Source organism: Empidonax traillii, unplaced genomic scaffold, assembly GCF_003031625.1.
Source record: "Empidonax traillii isolate 1590-97213 ecotype Southwest subspecies unplaced genomic scaffold, ASM303162v1 scaffold87:size1256882, whole genome shotgun sequence".
NCBI classification, from domain to species: Eukaryota; Metazoa; Chordata; class Aves; order Passeriformes; family Tyrannidae; genus Empidonax; species Empidonax traillii.
The window spans coordinates 427,425-445,672 of record NW_020955280.1 but is presented as its reverse complement, the minus strand read 5'-3'; the positions used below and the strand labels follow the sequence as shown (position 1 = coordinate 445,672).

General features: G+C 63.5%; 6 protein-coding genes across 10 annotated transcripts in view; 1 reads left to right on the top strand and 5 right to left on the bottom strand.

The window, feature by feature from the left end:
* Positions 1-9: 9 nt before the first annotated feature.
* On the bottom strand, positions 10-3,499 carry ZPR1 (ZPR1 zinc finger). The gene is made up of 14 exons (XM_027881364.1): positions 3,268-3,499; positions 2,732-2,893; positions 2,384-2,474; positions 2,221-2,291; positions 1,994-2,080; positions 1,794-1,916; positions 1,635-1,688; positions 1,475-1,541; positions 1,223-1,293; positions 1,052-1,141; positions 840-950; positions 650-736; positions 496-561; positions 10-382 (listed from the first exon to the last, which is right to left on the bottom strand). The coding sequence occupies exons 1-14, from the start codon at positions 3,394-3,396 to the stop codon at positions 248-250; spliced, it is 1,344 nt and encodes a 447-aa protein (XP_027737165.1). The 5' UTR covers positions 3,397-3,499; the 3' UTR covers positions 10-247.
* APOA5 (apolipoprotein A5) lies at positions 3,395-5,736 on the bottom strand. The gene is given in 5 exon segments (XM_027881309.1): positions 3,395-4,456; positions 4,632-4,740; positions 4,814-4,888; positions 5,041-5,130; positions 5,133-5,736. Coding segments are annotated over 5 exon segments (1,836 nt in total). The 3' UTR covers positions 3,395-3,498.
* A 452-nt stretch (positions 5,737-6,188) lies between these two features.
* Positions 6,189-7,867, bottom strand: APOA4 (apolipoprotein A4). Its single transcript, XM_027881367.1, has 4 exons — positions 7,736-7,867; positions 7,554-7,620; positions 7,315-7,441; positions 6,189-7,221 (listed from the first exon to the last, which is right to left on the bottom strand). Exons 2-4 carry the CDS (start codon positions 7,600-7,602, stop codon positions 6,294-6,296), a joined length of 1,104 nt encoding a protein of 367 aa, XP_027737168.1. The 5' UTR covers positions 7,603-7,620; positions 7,736-7,867; the 3' UTR covers positions 6,189-6,293.
* Positions 7,868-8,972: 1,105 nt separating this feature from the next.
* On the top strand, positions 8,973-9,753 carry APOC3 (apolipoprotein C3). The gene is made up of 4 exons (XM_027881376.1): positions 8,973-9,045; positions 9,158-9,217; positions 9,341-9,467; positions 9,564-9,753. The coding sequence occupies exons 2-4, from the start codon at positions 9,160-9,162 to the stop codon at positions 9,658-9,660; spliced, it is 282 nt and encodes a 93-aa protein (XP_027737177.1). The 5' UTR covers positions 8,973-9,045; positions 9,158-9,159; the 3' UTR covers positions 9,661-9,753.
* Positions 9,754-10,146: 393 nt separating this feature from the next.
* On the bottom strand, positions 10,147-11,819 carry APOA1 (apolipoprotein A1). Its single transcript, XM_027881368.1, has 4 exons — positions 11,739-11,819; positions 11,485-11,540; positions 11,066-11,219; positions 10,147-10,990 (listed from the first exon to the last, which is right to left on the bottom strand). Exons 2-4 carry the CDS (start codon positions 11,525-11,527, stop codon positions 10,393-10,395), a joined length of 795 nt encoding a protein of 264 aa, XP_027737169.1. The 5' UTR covers positions 11,528-11,540; positions 11,739-11,819; the 3' UTR covers positions 10,147-10,392.
* A 1,154-nt stretch (positions 11,820-12,973) lies between these two features.
* SIK3 (SIK family kinase 3) overlaps positions 12,974-18,248 on the bottom strand; it is a 70,729-nt gene continuing 65,454 nt past the window's right edge. For 4 of the 5 annotated variants that reach the window (XM_027881341.1, XM_027881342.1, XM_027881339.1 and 1 more), the window contains 4 exons: positions 16,026-16,189; positions 15,274-15,406; positions 14,984-15,151; positions 14,517-14,674 (listed from right to left, as the gene is read on the bottom strand). In XM_027881341.1, the coding sequence (XP_027737142.1) occupies positions 14,994-15,151; positions 15,274-15,406; positions 16,026-16,189 (455 nt within the window). In that variant the 3' untranslated portion in view covers positions 14,517-14,674; positions 14,984-14,993. Of the gene's footprint in view, positions 14,675-14,983; positions 15,152-15,273; positions 15,407-16,025; positions 16,190-18,248 lie in introns of all 5 variants that reach the window. The other variant, XM_027881338.1, reaches the window with a different exon arrangement.

The following is an 18,248-nucleotide window of genomic DNA, read 5'->3' as shown; positions in this document are numbered from 1 at the left end:
CGTCCATAAATTTTTATCCAAACACCTTTATTTGGGGGTCGCGGCCCCGATTTCCAGTCCCCCCATCCCCCCGCCCCAACACATCAGCATAACACCTCCCGCAGGGAGGCTCCGAGGCCCAGCCCCGCTGCCTTCGGCCTGGAGCAGCTCCCGACTCCCAGGAAGGGGAGAAAAGTCCTGGCCCCAGACAAGTCCTTGTCCCTGGAGCGGTTGGGGAAGGGTCTGGAGGGTCGGGCTGCACCCCCTGCTACCGGCCTGAGGCACCCTCAGGCTCGTAGCCCTCCGTCTTCATGTCGTTCAGCCCCAGGTCCTCGTTCTGCTCGAACGTGCGCTCGTAGCGCTCCACCCTCAGCTCCGGGTCCTCCTCCGGGGCGTACACGTTCTGTGGGGAGAGGGGAAGTCTCCTGCACTGCCCTCTTTCCCAAGGCTGGGGCATCCTGCCCCCAACACCCCCAGGAGAGTGCAGAGAGCCCTCCCCAGGGCCCAGGGCTGTACCTGGAGGTAGCTGTTGCCTGCAGGGTCATCCATGATGAAGTGAGCCTTGGTCTTCCCATCTATGATCTGCAGGAAAAGAGTAGATCCAGCCATCAAGGCTCCTCCTAACCCTTCAGCACTTCTGGCAGAGGATGGGAATCCAGAGCACACTCACCTCCTGCAGCTTCCCAATGAACTCCTGCAGCTTCCCCGTCCTGCTGGGCGTGGAGCTGTCCCCCAGAGTGAAGGGGTTCCTCTCCACCTGCAAGGGCAGGGGAGCACCTGTGAGGCAGCCAGAACCAGGGCCAGTCCAAACAGGGGCCCAGAGGGGGCTGAACCCCACCAGGCTGGCACAGCACACTCACCAGGTCACGGATGTCCTTCAGCAGCCCCTCCAGTGTGGTGAACTTCCCCCCCAGCGCTCCCATGCCCAGCTCAAACTCCAGCTCTGGGATCTCCACACTGCACGTCTCAGACTGGGAAGGTAAACACCCTGTGAGTCCCCAGCAAGGATGGCCCCTCTGGACACCCCACAGCCTCCACAGGAGGACAGGGCAGGTATCCAAGGGCACTGTACCTTCAGGATGTCCCTTGTCATGTCGGAAGGGTCCGTAATCCGGAGGGTAATCCTGGTGCCTTGTGGTTCAATTGCTCCTCCAGACTTCACCTAGGAACAGCTGGCAGTCAGCTCCCTGGAATTCACACTCAAATCACACCTCGATGCTTTAAGAGGGTTTATCCAGCTCACCTCATTCGTCCTGTGCCCACAGGAGTCGCAGTTTGTGGCCATGATAATCACTTCCTTGAAGTGTGGGATTTCTGGAGCGGACAGTCAAGGAAAACCCCAAGGCAGCACCCCGGTCCCTCCCGAGGCACTGCAGGAGCTCGCTGTGAGCGGCCTGGGACAGCTCTGCACCCTGGAGAATCCACCCAGGTGCAGCATGAACAGCCCAGGGTCAGCACAGGGACCCCCATGCACACCCACCCCCTCAAAGGATACGCACCACCTTCATGTTGGTGCTGGCCGGGGCGTTGCACTCGGGGCAGTTGGTGTTGAACTGCAGGACCTGCGGCAGGGCAAGCGAAATTGGGGTCAGGATGTCCTGGCCAGCCCAGAACGCCCCTCCTGGGTGTCACCTCTGCACTGCAGCATCACCCACCTCGTCCCTCAGATCCTCTGCAGCATCAGGTGGCTTCGCATCCACCTCCTCCCCCTGCAAGAGAAGCAGGTTCCCTAATTTGGGGGCTCCCAGGTAATGAGGGATTTATCAGCCCTGCTCCGCAGGCTGAGAGCACACAGCCCAGCAGCCCCCAGTCACCTCCAGTCCCAGCAGAGCAGCCTGCTGGGGGGTCCTCCTGTAGTGGGTGACCACGAGGGCCTCGTCCCGGCGCGGCGCGTGGGGGTTCTCCACAAAGCTGTTCCCAGAGGGATCGTCGATGATCTGCGGGAAAAGGGAGCCTGAGGGAGCCGCCCTGCACTGCCCGTGCCAGACAGGGCCTCCCTCCCGCGTGCACTCACAAAGGTGAAGGGGGAATTCACTTCTTTCAGCTGCCTCAGCTTCCCAATGAACTCGTCTATTTTCCTGGCCACCTCCGGGTCTGTCGCCTGCAAGAGGACATGGAATCACGGGACCCTTTAGGGTGGAGATCACCGGGTCCAGCTGCTGCTGGGGCACCAGCGGGCAGGGGGTGATCAACCCGAGGATTTGCCATCACTGAGGAGCTCCCCTTTTCCCAGCACCTCACCCTGCGCACGGGCTGGTCCTGCTCCAGGCCTGCCACAGCTCTGTCAATGAGCCCCTCGATGGTGGTGAGGACTGGGGAGGGGAAGAACACAGAGGTGATGGCACCGTTCACACACCACAGCCCCCTCCTCACACAGCTCTGGGCCGGGGGGCACGTCACCCACCTCCCTTCTGGGAGAAGGCAGGAATCTCGAAGTCCAGCTCTGGAATTCTAGCCGTGGCACAGTCGGTCTTCACCACCTCCCTGTTCATGTCCTGTAGACACCATTGGGGAGCAGCATTAGGATCCCCAAAGATCCAGGGGCTCCCACACTGGGCTGTGCAGCAGCACTGGCTCCAGCCCCCTCTCCCCTGGGAAGGGAACATTTTGTGCTTGCAACAGTTACTGCCAAACAAACAAAGCTATTTCCCAAACTGCTCGGAAGATAAACACTCTGTGGCTGGGGCCAGACCAGCCTGTGAGGGACAGTGAGGGATAAAGGTGTGCTCAGGGCAGCCCCCTTGCCCTTCACCTGGCGCGAGGTGACGGCCAGGGTGTAGCGCACGCCCTGCTCCTGGATCCTGCCCGCCGACTGGATCTCCGTGTTGGACCAGGAGCAGCTATCGCAGGAGAAGGAGCTGACGATGATCTCTTTGAAGAAGGGGATCCTGGTGAGCAGGAGCCGCGTCACTCCCTGTCGTGGGAACCCGAACCCTCAGGGCAGCGTTCCTGTCAGCCCCTCCCAGGGGGGCAGCTCCCTGATCCCACACCCCCAACCTCCTCTCCCTCACCCAGCAGCTCCTGCCCACTCCCCTCCACATCCCAGCAGTGCTCCAGCCCCGGGACCAGCTGTGGCCCCCAGTGGATCCTCCCTTGCTCCTGCAGACCCCTGTACCGGGGTCCCTGCACCCAGACCCCCATCCCTGCAGGTCCCCCACCCGCCAAACCCTGTCCAGCTCGCACCCCGACCCCCGCAGAGCCCTGTGCTGCTCCCCCGAAGACCCCCCGGACCCCTGCAGAGCCCTCACGGGGGCCCGGGCCCAGCCCCAGCTCCCCCCGCTCCCTCACGTTGCGGAAGCAGTTCATGCAGAGGGACTCGATCTCCGCGGGCTGCTGCTCGCCGTCCTCGGCGCTGAGGGGCCGGAACAGGGACCCCCCCGGGCCCGGGCCCGGCTCCATCGCCCCCAGCGCCGACATGGCGGTGCGGCCCCGCCCTCACGCGGCGGTCACGTGCCCCGGGCGGTCACGTGTCAGGGTGGTCATGTGACACGTGCTGTCATGGCGGCGATGGCGGCGCCTTTATTGCTGTTCATCCCGGCCCGGCCCCGCGGCCCCCGCCCCGTCCCGCGCCCCGCCCGCCTCCCCGCCCAGGCTGAGCGCCAGCTCCCTCCATAGCGCGTCCAGCCGGGCCCGCAGGTCCTCCACGGGCGGTGGCGGCGCGTCCCGCGGCTCCTCCGGCGGGTCGGGGCGGGCGCTGAGCTTCAGCCGCATCTCCTCCGTCTCCTGGTCCAGCGCCCGCGTGAAGGCCTGGATCTGGATGTAGGTGTCCCGCCGGAACTCCTCCACCCGCCGCTGCACCTCCCGCGCCAGCGCCTCCCGGTACCGGCCGGGGGGGGCCGGGGGCTCCCCGAGGCTCTCGGGGTACAGGCTCAGCTTCGCCTTCAGCTGCTCCAGGTTCCTCTGGATCTGCCGGTGCAGGTCCCGCGCGTTGCGGGTCAGCTTGGCCGACAGCTCCTGGATGTGCTGGTTGAGCTGCTCGGGCGTGGCGCGGGCGTGCGGGGCCACGGAGCGGTGCAGCTCCTGCACGTTGCGGTGGATCTCGGTGACCAGCCTGTCAGCGTACGGGTGGAAGATGTCCTTCACCTGCTCCGTGTGCGAGGCGATCTTGTCGGCGTAGTGGGCCACGAAGCGCTGGAGCTCGCCGGCTCCCTCCAAGAGCTCCGCCGTCACCTCCCGGCTGGGCAGCAGCTGCCGCCGCAGCTCCCGCGCCCGCAGGGACACCTCGTCCAGCAGCTCCTCTGTGAACGGCTGCAGCCGGTGCCGCAGGTTGTCCAGCTGCTTCCCGACCTGGTGGTGCACCTCGTCCACGTACGGGGACAGCTTCACCCGCAGGCTTTCCAGCTCCCTCCGCAGGACCTTCCGCAGGCTCTCCGAGTCCTGTGACAGCCGGGGCTGGGGGCCCCTGGCGAGGGGCGACAGCTTCCCCAGGAAGTCTCCCATGTAGCTGACCCCATCCTGAATGCTTTCCTTCAGGTTCCTGCAGGAGACAGTCACCAAGCACCCCTGACTGACCACAGCACCCACCTGTGCCCACACTCCCCCCTAATAAACACCAACACCCACTAACACTCACTCCCGTGAGCTTCTGTGCCCCCAGGGGCAGAGAAACAGGGCCCCAGGTGTGCTGGGGGACCCCAGGGCACTGCACTCACTTGATGTCCTTGCCCAGCTTGCCGTGGCCCTGCTCCAGGCTGTCCTTGTCCCGTGTCAGCTGGCTCAGGTATTCCCAGAAGCCGCCCTGCCCCGCCTGGGCCGGTGACACTGCGGGTGGAAGGGTGGTGTGAGCGAGGTGTCCGTGGTGCTGCCCACCCCCAGCCCCTGTGCCCACACCCACCTGGGAAGGCAGCCAGGAGGGAGAGGAGCAGCACAGCCTTCAGCAGCATGGTCTGCCGGGCCGAGCTCTGCCAGGCTGCGGGAGAGACGGGAGAGGCTGCTCCACCAAGTGCTCACAGGGTGGTGGTGCCTCTGCTTCACACCCTGTAACACTTGGGGTCCCCCATAATACCTGGGGTCCCCATATCACCTGGGGTCCCCGCCGCTGTGCACCACCTCTGAACTCACACCCAGCTCCTCCGGCCGCACAAAGCCAAACCAGACACCAGGAGCCCCCGTCCCTCACCTGACTCCCGGTGCCTCCCGCGTCCCTCCCGCGGGAGCCGGCCCGCGGCTCCCCTTATATAGGTCCGGGGGGAGCAGAGGAGCGGGCGATAAGGCCCTGCGGCACAGGGAGGCTTTTTGGACCTCACTCCGTGTAAACACAACGTGGAGGTCCGCGCACGTTCCTGGAAGGTGACCTGGGGGACGGTCACCTGAGCGCCCGCGGCCCCCCGCGCTCCGGGCCGGCGCTGCCCCAGCCCCGCAGCCGCCCTGCGCATCCCGGAGGGGATGCCGGAGGGAACTGCCGGGGCGGCGGGGATGGGCACGCCGGCTGCAGCCTCTGCCGCGGGGGCTGGGGGGCTGCAAAGGGAGCCTGGACCCCCGGGATGGGCTCCGGCTGTGCCAGGGGAGGGTGGGATGAGCGGTGTCGGCAGCCCAGGTGGGGAGCACAGAGCACACCCAGCGCGCCGTGCTCGGCTTTTTTTCCGCCGGGAATACAAGCGGGCATCGTGGGTGGGGGGCGAAGTCCGGCGCTCCCGGGGTGAAAGGCCGAGCAGCCGCCGGCGCTGCCCCGGCACCGAAGTCCGCGCGGCTCCCTCGCCTGGGCCAACGCGTGAGGTCGCTCCAGGCAGGGCTGGCCGTGCTCCAGTCTCGTCCCATCCCTTTCCTTCCCTTCCCTTCCCATCCCACCCCGCGCTCCCGCCACCAGAATGGCTCGACGGGCTCGCTGTGGCCATCGCTCAGTCCTCTTTTCCTCTCCTTGAGGTACGACCCTGGCACGGCCCACAGAATCCCGTGGCACAGGGTGGGTGCTCAGCTGCATCCCGGGGCCCTGGCGCTCTGGAGCCCCCTGGGTGCCCCCAGCTGCTGTGGCATCCCAGGGAGGTAATGGCGGGGCCCTGGTCCCATGCTGGCCCATCTGGCTGCCACCACCTCCAGCCAGCACTGAGCCCCCCACCCACCCGCCCCCACCTTTGCTCCCTCTCCCAGGTTCCCCAGAACATTCAGGGTGATGTTCCCCGCTCAGAGCGGCCGGGCCAGGCGGCCCAGGTTGCCCATCCTGGGGCAGGACAGCAGGATCCTGTGGGGAAGGAAGGACACGGACCACGAGGTGCATCACAAGGTTTATTTCTGCCACGGGCAGCGGCCGGGCACGCTTGGAGTGTGTGGGGATGGCCAGCCACCCCGTGTCACCTCCCCACGGCAGCGGGGGGCACTCATTTCTCGGGGGGCGGGATGGTGCTGAGGAAGGCAGACACCTTCTCCCGCACCTCCTTCTCCAGCAGCTGCAGGTGATCCTCCACTCCGGCGGTGCCCGAGTCCAGCTTCCCGCGCATCTCCTCCAGCTGCTGCACCAGCTGCTTCCCGAAGGTCTCTCCGAAGGGAGCCGCCTGCTGCCGGAAGGCCTCCAGCGTCTGCCCCACGCGCTGCTCCAGCTGCTGGGCCAGGGGGCCCAGGCGCTGCCTCAGGCTCTCGGCGTCACCGCTCGCCGCCTCCCGCAGCTCCTGCGCCAGCGGGCTCAGCTGGGCACGCAGCTCCTCGGAGCTGGTGGCCAGGCGGGCGCGCAGCTCCTCGGCCGCCCGCTCCATCTGTGCCATCAGGCTCTCCAGCTGCCGGTTGAGCCCGTCCTGCACCTCCTGGGCGTAGGGGCTGAGCCCGCGCCGCAGCTCCGCCACGCTCTGCCCGACCTGCGCCTTCAGCTGGTCGGCCATGGGCGCCAACCGCTCCTTCAGGCTCTCCACGCCACCGTCAATCTGCTCCTGGAGCCGGTCGGCGTAGGGGCTGAGGGAGGCCTGGATGCTCTGGGCGTTGTCCTGCAGCCGGTCCCGCAGCTCGGCCGCGTAGGGCTCCAGCGCCCGCTGCAGCTCCCCGGCCCCGCGGTCCACCTGGGAGCGCAGCTCCTCGGCGTAGGGGCTGATCTTGGCCTGCAGCTGGCGGATGTTGGTGCCGATCTGCTGGTGCACCTCGTCGGCGTAGGGCGCCAGCTTGGCCTGCAGCTCCGCCAGCTCCCGCCGGATCTGCTCCTTCAGCCGCTGCGAGTCCTGCGCCAGCCGCGCCTGCAGCTCGGTGGCAAAGGGCACCAGCCGCTCCTGCAGGTCCTCGGCGTAGGCGCTGACGCTCTGCAGGTTGGTCTTCAGGAGGGTGCTGGGGAGAAGGGACAGGTCAGTGCCCGTGTGCCCCCCAGCACCCCCCGAGCCCCTCGAGCCCCCCTGAGCCTCAACCAGTGGCTCAGCTCACTTGATCTGCTTGGTGAGCTCGGTCTGCTGCAGCTGGTCCACCGTCTCCTTGGCATTGCTGCCCAGCTCCGTGAAGTACTTCCAGATCACACTGGCCACCTCGTCGGGGTTCACGTCAGCCCGTGCCCCTGCAAGGGGATGGCGGGATCAGCGCCAGGACAATCCCACTCCCCTGGGGACAGCAGGTCCCCACTGCTGCCCGGGGGCAGGACCCCCCTGCGAGCACCCACGCCACCTCACCTGAGACTGCGAGGAGCACCAGGACAAGGGCTGCCACCTTGGGCACCATCCTGAGCACTGGGGACTCCTGCAGAAACACAGAGAGGAGGTGAAGGGAGCCCCAGAAGCTGGCAGCCCCCTGCCACCTGCCCCACCACAGGCGATGGAGGCACTGGCTCTCTCCAGCCCTTGCAGCTGCTCACCTGTGCTGCCACGGCCGTGGTACCTGCCGAGCCGGCAGCTCCCCGTGCTATTTATGCAGCCTGAGCACCCCTGTGGCTTCCACGCGGGCTGTGACACAGCCCTGGGCTTGGACTTTAGCAAAGCTGAGACGTGGAAGCACCTGATGTGTGCGCAGACCTGACATCACCTGCAGCCCTGACATCACCCATGGCCCCGGTGAACCCACCAGCTCCCACCCAGCAAGGTGCCAGGACCGGGGTAGAGGGGGTTGGGAGTACACGGGGCACGTGGGGACTGAGCCCCTCCTGAGGATGGGGACCCTGAGCAGAGGGGACAGCTCACTGCTCTGTAGGATGCAATGGTGGCTGTGCTGGTGCCAGCTGTGCAGTACCCAGGGTGTGGGGTGGTGCCCGGGGTGTGTGATGGTGGGACAGGGCATGGGGTCTGGGGGACATTGAGGGGACCCCCCCTAGCCCTGCCACCAGCTGTGCTGTGCCTGGGATGGGCAGCAGGGCAGGACACAGGCTCAGGGTGATGCTGTGATGGAGCTGGGGGCTCACAAGGCTGTGTATGTGCAGGAGGGCACTGCTCCTCCCCAGTCCAGGCTCCTGGAGGAAGCCCTGCCAGAGGAACAGGTCAGGACCCCGCAGGAACCCCACGGGGTGCTGGAGTGCCTGGGAAAGGAGTGGGGGCCTCGTGTGTCACTGGCCGTGGGCACTGGGCTCCTGGCACACCCCTGGGGTGCAACCCTGCACCCACTCAGCCCACCCACACCCCGGGGCCCCGCTCGGGCTGCAGAGCAACCTCGATGTGTCATCGTGGGCAGGGGCAGGGACCGGCCGGGCAGTGACAGGGACAAGGTCCAAAGGGCTCTTGCAGTGCCCGAGGGCATCGAGCCCGGGGCCGAGGCCGCTGGATGTCACCCTTGTGCCATGTGTGCCCACGGCCCCAGGCGTGTCCCCAGGGCTGCAGTCACCGCGCTGTGCCCTGCGGCGGGCACCGGGCTGGCCACACACGCGTGTGCACAGGAACATACACGCACACACACACACGCGTGTGCACAGGTACATACACACACAGACACACATGTTTGCACAGGTACATACACACACACACACACACACACAGACACACACAGAACCCCAGCAGGCTCTGTCCCTGCGGGATTTCCCAACTCCTGGCCCAGTGCAGCCCCCCTGCAGCCCCCGCCGTGCCCCGCTCTCGGCCAGCCCCCCACCCTGACCTTTGCACAAACCCCCTCAAGGGCGGCCGTGGGGAGGGTATAAAGGGGGAGCCCGGGGCTGTCCCCGCGTCGCAGAGCCCGGCACAGGTGAGTGGGGACATCCCTGGTGAGGGTCGTGCTGGGAAGGGGATAGGGTAGGGGTTGGGACCCCTGTGGCCCCCCCTGGCACCCCTCACCATGTGCTCTGCTCTCTCCCCAGCCATGAAGGTGTCACTGCTGCTCCTGCTCGCCTGCACGGCTGTCCTGGCAGTGGGAGCAAGTAAGGGACAGCGAGGGCTGTGAGGGAGGAGGGCATCGGGGCTCAGGGTGCTGGGGCACACTCCAGGGGGAGGCACAGCCCCAGGGCCCCGTCCCCCCACTCCCAACTGATTCCTGCTCGCAGGGGCCGACACGCCCGGGGAGCCCAAGGCGCTGGTGCAGAAGGTGCAGGAGCTCGCCCAGAAAGCCTCGGCCATGGCCAAGGACGCCTTCAGCAGGGTGCGGGAGTCAGAGGCAGCACAGCAGGCCAGGTGCCCCCGAGTGCCCCCAGCCCAGTCCTGCCCCCCGATGCCGGTGGGGAGCCTGTCCGGGCCCACACTGATCCCCATCCCTCCCTCCCCTCACAGGCAGTGGCTGGCGGACAACGCGGAGCTGGCGAAGCAGCAGCTGGTCTGGCTCAAGGAGCAGCTGGCAGAGCTCTGGAAGAAGAGACCGACCGTGTAACCCCACAGGGGACTGGTTGGGGTCTCACTGGGCTGGAGTCCCCCTGGCTCCCACCCGCTGTCGTGGTTCTCAATAAAGTGGGGCTGAAGCAAATGGCTGTGGTGACGTCACTGTGGGGATGGGGAGGAGGAGTGTGAGCCGTGGGGAGAGGGAGGGCTGGGACAGGCATCGGCACTGGGGCTACACACGACCATGTCAGGGTGCCCAGGGCAGCAGGAACTGGGTTCTGCTTCCACAATCCAGAGGGTTCCAGCTCCTGCAAACCCAGTGCCAGCGCCCTGCAGAGCCCTTTGTGCGGGTCCAGTCCTGGCTGCACCCTGGGCAGAGCTGGGCTCAGTGCAGGGTGAGCCCAGGGTACCCCAACACCAGCTCCTTGTCCCCCTATTCCCTCTTGGGTTCTCCAGTACCCCCAGCCCAGAGCACCCCTCTCCCCCAACCCCAGTTCAGGCTGTCCCCTCCAGCATCCACTGCAAAGACTGAGCGAGCTCCAATAACTTAAGTCATGTTTATTTGACAAAAGGGAGGCAAAGCTGAGAGCGACGCCAAGGAGGGGAGGAGAGGGGGTAGGGAGGAGAGGAGGGGGTCTCTGAGGAGGACACCCCGGGGCTGGGCTGTCCAGGGGCTCCAGCAGCCCATCCCCAGAGCCCCCCGAGGGGAAGCACCCGGGGCAGGGCAGGGAGCACCCCGGGGCGGCTGCGGGAGCGGGGCTGGGGTCAGTCCCTGGCTGGCAGCTCAGGCCACGCTCTTCTGGAGTTCATCCAGGAAGGTGATGAAACGGGCCTTGAGGGTCTCGGTGTAGGGGGTGAGGCGCTCCTTGAAGTCCTGCACCAGGGGCGTCACCTTCTCACGCAGGTTGCTGAGCTGCTCCACCACCTTGGCCTGGTACTCAGCGGCCTGGGGGATGCCCTTCTCCCGGATCTCCTCCAGCTTCTGGCTCAGCTTCTGCCTCAGCTCATCGCTGAAGGGTGCCACGTTCTTGCGCAGCTCCTCGACGTGCCCGCGCAGCCGGTCCCGCGCCTCCTCAGCCACGGGGGTCAGCTTCTGCTGCAGCAGCTCCACCTTCTGCTTGCTGATCTCCTTCAGCTCCTGAGCCAGGGGGGCCAGGCGCTGGCGGTACTGCTCCAGATCTTCTGTCCACTTGGCAGAGAACTGGTCCAGGAAGGGCCGGATCTTCTCCTTCACCTCCTCCAGGTCCTTGGTCAGCTCCTTGCGCAGGTTCTCGGTGTCCTTCAGCCACATCTCTCGCACCTCCTTGTAGTAGGGGGCAATGTCCTCACGGAGCTTGGCAGCGGCCGCACCCAGGGTGTCAAGGTTCTCGCTCAGCTTCAGGCTGCAGGAGCAGAGGGAGGTCACACACAGCACCCAGGGAACCCCCTCCAGCCCCTGCCACACACCCCCCACTTACTCCAGCTGTTTGCCCACGGCGGAGGCCTCGAACTGGGAGATGGCTTCCTTGCCGCTGGCCTTCACTGTCTCCAGGTACACATCCAGCATGTCCTTGAGGCGATCCAGGGGCGCCTGGGGATCATCGTGCTGCCAGAAGGAGCGGGCCTGGGTGCCTACGGAGACAACCGGGTATGCTCAGGACACACTGCCCGGTGCTGGCGGGACCGCAGCGGGGACGGCTCCAGCCTTGCCGGGGTCCTGCCCGGCTCGGGAGGGGACCGGGGAGTCGCTTGGCTCCAGCCTGACTTGCAAAGCGCTTCGGAAGCCGGAGGCTTCCAGCAGCGCCCGCATCGGGCTCGGCCGCCCCGTCCCGCTCTATCCCGCTCCATCCCGCTCCATCCCGCGGGGATTCGCAGCCCCAGCCCCGTCCGGACCTACCCGTCAGGCAGAGCAAGGCGAGGGTCAACACCACGGCTCTCATCTTCGCGCTGAACCTGGGGGCAGAGCAAGGGAGTTGGGCTCAGGGAGCCGGGGCAAATGCAGCCCCCGGGGGAGCTGAGCCCCCAGCCCGGCTCGAGGGATCCCCGCCGGTGCCGCGGGCGAAGCTGGAAGGTGGGAAGCGCGGCGTCCCACGAGCAAAGGATGCTGTCCCAGCGACACCGCGGGTCCTCTGGAGCAGCCCAGGCCCTTACCAGCAATCTCTGCTGCTGCTGCTCGTCCCGTCTGAGCGGCCGAGGCTCCGCCGCCGCTATTTATGCCGGAGGGGCAGTTCCGCGGAGATAAGCCAGCGCGGCGGCCCAAGAACTCGCTCCCGGCGGGCGATGTGGCGCGCAGGGTTCAAGGATCGCGCAGCCCAGCGCCGAGGAGCGCCGGCTTGGCAGGGGCGGCGAGCAAACAGGAGCTCCCGGCGGGACGCGCCTCGCTGGCCAAGGAGCCTGTTTACGCTCCCGCTGACCCAGATTCCTGCTGGCCGCTGCGGCCTTGCCGGGGCCTCTCGCAGCCCCCAGGGATTGGCCCGAGGCCCAGGGACAAGGTTTATTCCCGCAGGGATTTGTCCTGCCGTACCCAGACCCCTTGCCTGCACTGGGGGTCTGTCCCCCATCCTTCATCGGGCCAGTGAGACCACACTGCTCATGTCACCCCTTTTCCTGCCGTGTCCCCAGCGCACAGTCCCAGGAGCTGTGCCCTGCTGTCCACTCACACCAGCCTTCCTCGGAAACCCAGGCAGCAAAGCAAAGGCTGAGCTCAGAGCCAGCTCCAGCCCGACCCCAAAACCCCAGCACAGCCACCCCAAAACCCCCCTCAGCTCGAGGTGCTCCCTCATCCCACTGCCACCAGCCCGGGGAGCCACAAGAACCGAGCCTGGGAGGAGCCCCTGGCAATGGGGACAGGGAGAGAGGGGGTACATCCCCTAACAGGGCTGTGGGGAGCGTGTGGCCAGCAGGGCTGGGAATGCCATGGGGAGCTGCTCCAGAGGAGTGATGCTCCCTGTTCTGGAGTGGCACCAGCTCCCAGAAGCCTCAAGCTCCGGAGCTGCTCACTGGGCACTTCATGGGCATTGCACAGGTATAGCCATCCCCTGCAACGCTGCAGGGTGCTGGAGGCACAGCTCCCTGCTCCTCCCAGACTCTACCCATTCCTGGGAAAGCCTGGCTGGGGAAGGAATTGCCCCCCAGCAGGGTTTGATCTGCAGGCATTTGCCCACACCCACATCCTTCGCAGGACGACTTGGGCTCTGCTGAGCTCCAGTGCTGCAGCAGGGCTGTGAGTGCCATGGGGGCTTTGGGAAACCCAGCCAGAGCAGGAGCAGGAGCCCAGGGGAGGTGACAGCCCCAGAGATGGACTGGGGACACGGCAGCTTCAAGCGCGGCCGTGCTGCTGCCCCTTGAGCTTTGACATTGAGCAACAAGGCAAACAAGAGCCCAGGGAAGATCATAATCATGGTTTTATTTGTTATGATCCCACTGTCCAACTAATTGACTAGTTGCAAGTGACCCACAAAAAAATGGACTGAAGATTTACTGAAACTTTTTTGTTTGTTTGTTTTGTTTTGTTTTAGTCCAACATAAATGAGGAAGGAAAAAAAAAATACTTCTGACATTTCCAAAAAACAGAAATAATAGCAAAGTATATTAATATACATTCAACATATACTGCGCGTATTGATTACTACAATACAAAGCCATGATAAAAAAAGTGTGATACTGCGGATGGCACGGTGAGCGCGGCCCTGCGGGGCAGCGGCTGCTGGGGGGGGGGGCCCCGGCGACTCTCCCAGGATACAGTGTCATGTAAACAAAAGGAAAACAAACCAAAGGGACAGAGCAAAAAGGCTTTCCGTGTTTCCCACCCTTCCCGCCGGGCTCCCCCGCGCCCCCTCCCCGAGCCCGCAGGTGCCAGGCGAGGGGCCGCGCGCGGCCGGGCTGCGGAGCTTCCCTCCTCTCTGATTTTCGGGATTGCAGAGCCACTAGCGTTGTTTTCCCGGAGAAGGGGAGGCCGGGAAGAGGCACGGGTAAGGATAGCAAAGTCACCTCTGCTGTGCTGGTTTCACACTTCCTTCTGTGCAAAGTCAGGAGGGCTGGGCCGATTTTTCCTTTAGTTTTATAAAATATTCCAGAAAAGTGTCAGTGAGAAGGATCTGAGCTGGAGCTTGTCAAGTCCCAAAGGCAAGGGTGACACCATGTGCTCCAGAGCCCCGGTGGGGGGGATTCCCGCTCTATCCACCAAGGAAAGGATGGAAAAGGGACAAAGAAGAGACCTCTGCACGTCCCAACTGTATAAGGAGAATTACCACTGTCGCCACTGGCACGAGAGAAAACCAGTCACAAGTACAATGTCGTTAAAAGAAATAAAATACTTTGAACAAAAGGTGCAAGTCACAATTCATATAGAACAGAATCTAGTTAAAAATTTCTCTCAAACAGAAATTCCTTTTGCCTTTTATTAATAACAATAATAATAAAACAACATTTACCAAAAAAAACCAATTCCTACGTGATCAGAAGGAGAAGCAAAGGAAACAAAGAAAAATCCGTCTGCTCTACATTAGCCAGGAAAAGAAAAAAAACCCCAAGTCGTGGCGGATTTGGAAAGAAGAGGGGGAGAAAGGGCAGGGAAGGGGTGATCCTCAGCACCCCGGCACACAAGAGGGAACAGAGCAGACAGAGATGAGACAAGAAGCGCATTGCACCAGGGTGGGAGCTCCCCGCACCAGCCGGAGCCCCAGGTGGGATGGGGAGGGCCCCAGGCTCAGATTCCCCCAGTGCAGCGGGACAGAGGGGGAGGACAGCACAGGCTCCATCCAGGAGTGGCTCCAGTCCCCTTGGACTCCTCAGGGAGGCTCAGCCCCGGCAGTGACAGCCCCCAGAGCAGCCCCAGTGCCGAGGCTCCGCCGATCCTCCGCTGCCGCGCCAGGCTCAGGTCTCTGGTTGTTCGGTGGGAGCTGGAGTTACAGGCAAGTGTGGCAGAAATTAAAGAACCCAAAGGAACGACACACTGGATGAGGTGAGGATGAGGAAAGGGGCCATGGTATTCCAGTTAGTCAGAAATACTACGGCAATTTGGCGCAATGCTGCTAGATACTGTTGGTTTAAAATGGACCTTTTCGTTTCAAAGCTGTACACAAACCCTGCAAGAGAGGAGAAACAGAGACGTCAGCAGACACCAGAATGAAAGTTCTGCTCCCACAGCCCTCCAGCACCCCCACTTCATTCCCAGCCCTGCCCCAGGAAAGGGGCTTTGGAAACAGCACAGGCCTGGAAGGAGGAGTGTTTGCCCTGGGCAAATGGGGGGACAGCAAACAGCCCCAGCACAGGAGCTCAGAGTTGATGGTCCCATCCCCAGCACTGGAGCAACGAGCAGGGAAGGAGACCCGTGGAAGCAAGGCCGTGAAGGCAGCCCCAGAAGTGTGTGAGAGAGAGAACACAAGGATACTCACTCCCGCCTGGTTACACCCCCGCCTGCTCCATCCCAAAGGGCACCTCTGGGTGCTTGTAGCTCAGCAGGACGTCCGTGATACACGTGGAGGGGTAACAGGAGGTGTTTAGGTGCTGGCTGCCATCGCCCAGGTTGGGGTGCTCTTGACCTTCCAAACTCTCCCCACATTCTGCAAAGAAGAGGTGGCTTTGCAACACAGACCACGGGCTGGTCCTCTCAGCCCCCCACCCAGACCCCGAGGAGCCCCCCAACCCCCCCTGTGCCACGTCTGCAGCTTGCCCAGGGCCTCACCCTCGCTGTCCCTGTCGCGCAGCTGCTGACTGGCCATCAGCGACGACTGGCTGAGCACGGCGTCCGACATGCGAGCAGAGCTTAGTGCTTTTCCTGCCATTAGACTCATTCCAGGCAAGTTATCTAACTGCACCTGGGGAGAACACAGGACACACGTCAAGGGGGAACTTGGGAGAGGCGCCCCAATTCCTCCCACCTGCACCCCAGCTCTCAGACAAGCTGACTGGGAAGCTTCTGCAAAACTTCGGTGAGGGTTCAGAAGGACAAGAACTGTGCATCAGGCACAGCTTGGGTGCAGCCAGTGTCCCCTCAACAGCAGAATGGACTGAACAGTCCAAATCCCCCTGAACTAACGGAATCACAGAATAGCTGGGGTTGGAAGGGACCTCCAGAGATCGCCTATCCAACCCCCCTGCCAAGGCACAGTCATCTAGAGCAGATGACACAGGAATATGTCCAGGTGGGGGTTGAATGCCTCCAGAAAGGGAGACTCCACACCCTCCCTGGGCAGCTGTTCCAGTGCTCTGCCACCCTCCATGGAAAGTTCTTCCCCATGTTGAGGTGGAACTTGTTCCCAGCACCCCAAACCTCCCCAGGAGCAGAGGAGTGAGGCCTGGGCTGCCACAACCAGCTCCTTCACAGCTGGACCCACGGCTGGGCTGGTGTGCCTGCAGATCCCCCTGTGACCAGAGCCAGGCCAGAGCCAGCCTGGGCTGTTCCACTGGAAGGGCCTTGGAGGCCAGGGCACCTACGTAGGCATCATCACTGTTCTGGATGGTGTGATGTCTCTGCAGGGTCCTGGGCCGCGGGTGCTCGCTGGACGGGGGGCGCACGGGGTAGCCCAGGCCGTTGTGGTCAGGCAGCTGCATGGCTTGGCCGGGGGAGCTCCTGTCCATGCAGTTCCCTACGATGGACTCTTGAAAATCAGACAAGACAGGAAAATGACAGGTTAGTACAAGGGTCTGCACCTCTCAGCCACGTGTGCCGCTGCAGAACTGGGGGCTGAGATGTGATGCCATGGACAAGTGCTCCTCGCTGGCAGAGTAGAGACGGGACCCCCGGCTGCTGTGGTGGGAGTGGGGCAGCACCAGTGCCCCTGACTGCACCCTGGCAGGCTTCTCCCTCCAGCATTAAGATCCCAATCCTAGCACTGAGATCAGGTCTACAAAAGCAGCCTAAAATTGGAGGGACAGGGGCAGAAGCACAGGAACCAGGCCCTTTCCCACTGCCGCCTTCCCCTCAAGCCTGAGCTCGACCCCCACGCTGTGCACATCGTTACACAAGAGCTGGGGGAGCCTCCAACACGGGATGTTCTAGCAGGGCCCCCTGGCAATTGTAAGCAACATAATCCTGCTGGAAGAGCTGGCCAGGATGTTCAGTTTTATCAGATGACTTCTCCCTGCCCTCCCACAATCTGGCTGCGGGAGCACACGAGTGTTCTGCCTGGCAAAGTCCATCCGCACCCCAAGCTCTTGTGACTGAGGGCAAAGGCCACGCTCCTATCAGGCAAAGCCTCTCATCATCAAGTACAAGATGTTTTGGATAAAGTCCTGAGCCATGGAGGAGCCTGTCATCGGGGCTGAGCACACAAACAGCTCGTGGACCCCGCGGAGCACAAACATGCGACGTGGCTGCGAGCGCTGGGGAGCTGCCCCGAGGTGACACAGCTGCAGGTAGATCCCTCAGCCAGAGCTATCGGCTTTCCCAGGGCTTTGGCCAGTGGGAAGTGACCTCCTGCTGTGCTGGGACATCGTGCTGGGACACCACACTGCCCGGCTGGCACTGCAAATGTGAAGTGCCACTGAACTGCTCCCCAAAGAGACCTCACAGAATCACAGAATATCCTGAGTTGGAAGGGATCCCCACAGATCACTGAAGTCCAGCTCCTGACCCTGCACAGGACAGTCTCAAATCTGTCCATAAATTCAGCAAGATCCAAATGAGACCCCATCCCATGAGCTCTCCATTCCACTCCCAGGCAAGTGAGCATGGTAGCACAGCTAGCACACTGCTCCCCATGCCCTTCCTCCATCAGGGATACGGCATTCCTGCTGGAGCCCTGTCCCAGGACAGTCAGAGATGCAGCTGGCCTCCCCCTTCCTTTGCACAACCATGGGGTAACGTGCGGTTAACAGTCAGCTTTCCCGGAAAAGCGAGAAGGAAAACATGAGGTAACAGATGTTGGCGGAGCAGTGCCACCCACACACTGCTCAGGATGCTGTTCCAACTGTGGGAACAGTGGTCAGGGCCAGCAGCCCTGCTGCTCCTGCTCCAGCTCCACAAACAGCCCCGGTGCTGGGGGTGACGAGTCCCCCAAGCCTGGAATAGCCGGGCCCCAAAAAGCAGCCACACGCTCCCCAGTGCCAGCACTGCACCTCTGGGGATGAGGCTCAGGCCAAGGGGCACACACCCTGAATTCAGGCTCCTTTCCTTGCCCCAGTGCTGCAGAGGAGGGCCTTTCATCCCCACATCCAGAGGGAATGGCTCCTTTGTGTCAGCGTGGCATGTGACGCTGGCACGGCGGGCAGGGCCACCGCCAGCTCGGCTCCCTCAGTGCCGGGGCAAGGCAGGTTTCCCATGGGCAGCACTCCCAGCCTGGGATGGCTACGCTGGAGCAAAACTGGAGCACGGCTGCTCACAGGCAGTTTAGTCACATCCCGAGCGGATCTGGTCGACTCTCACGGTCCCTGGCTGCCATCTCTGGCAGATGCTCCACGGACATCCAGGGCTCTGTGATCAGCGGCAACACCCTCCCGTGGAAGCACAGACTGAGCTCCTGAGCCACTGAGAAGCTACACCCTGCTCTAGGGACAACACATTCGGAGAGCTGGGGCAGGGAGAGAAGGTACTCCCTGCTCAAGAGAAGCTGCAGTCTCATAACATACTCCAAGAAAAACAGCGGGAAAACCCAGGGACATCAGATTTGGTGCAGGTCATTAGTGGGAAAACCCAGGGATATGAGATTTGGTGTAGGT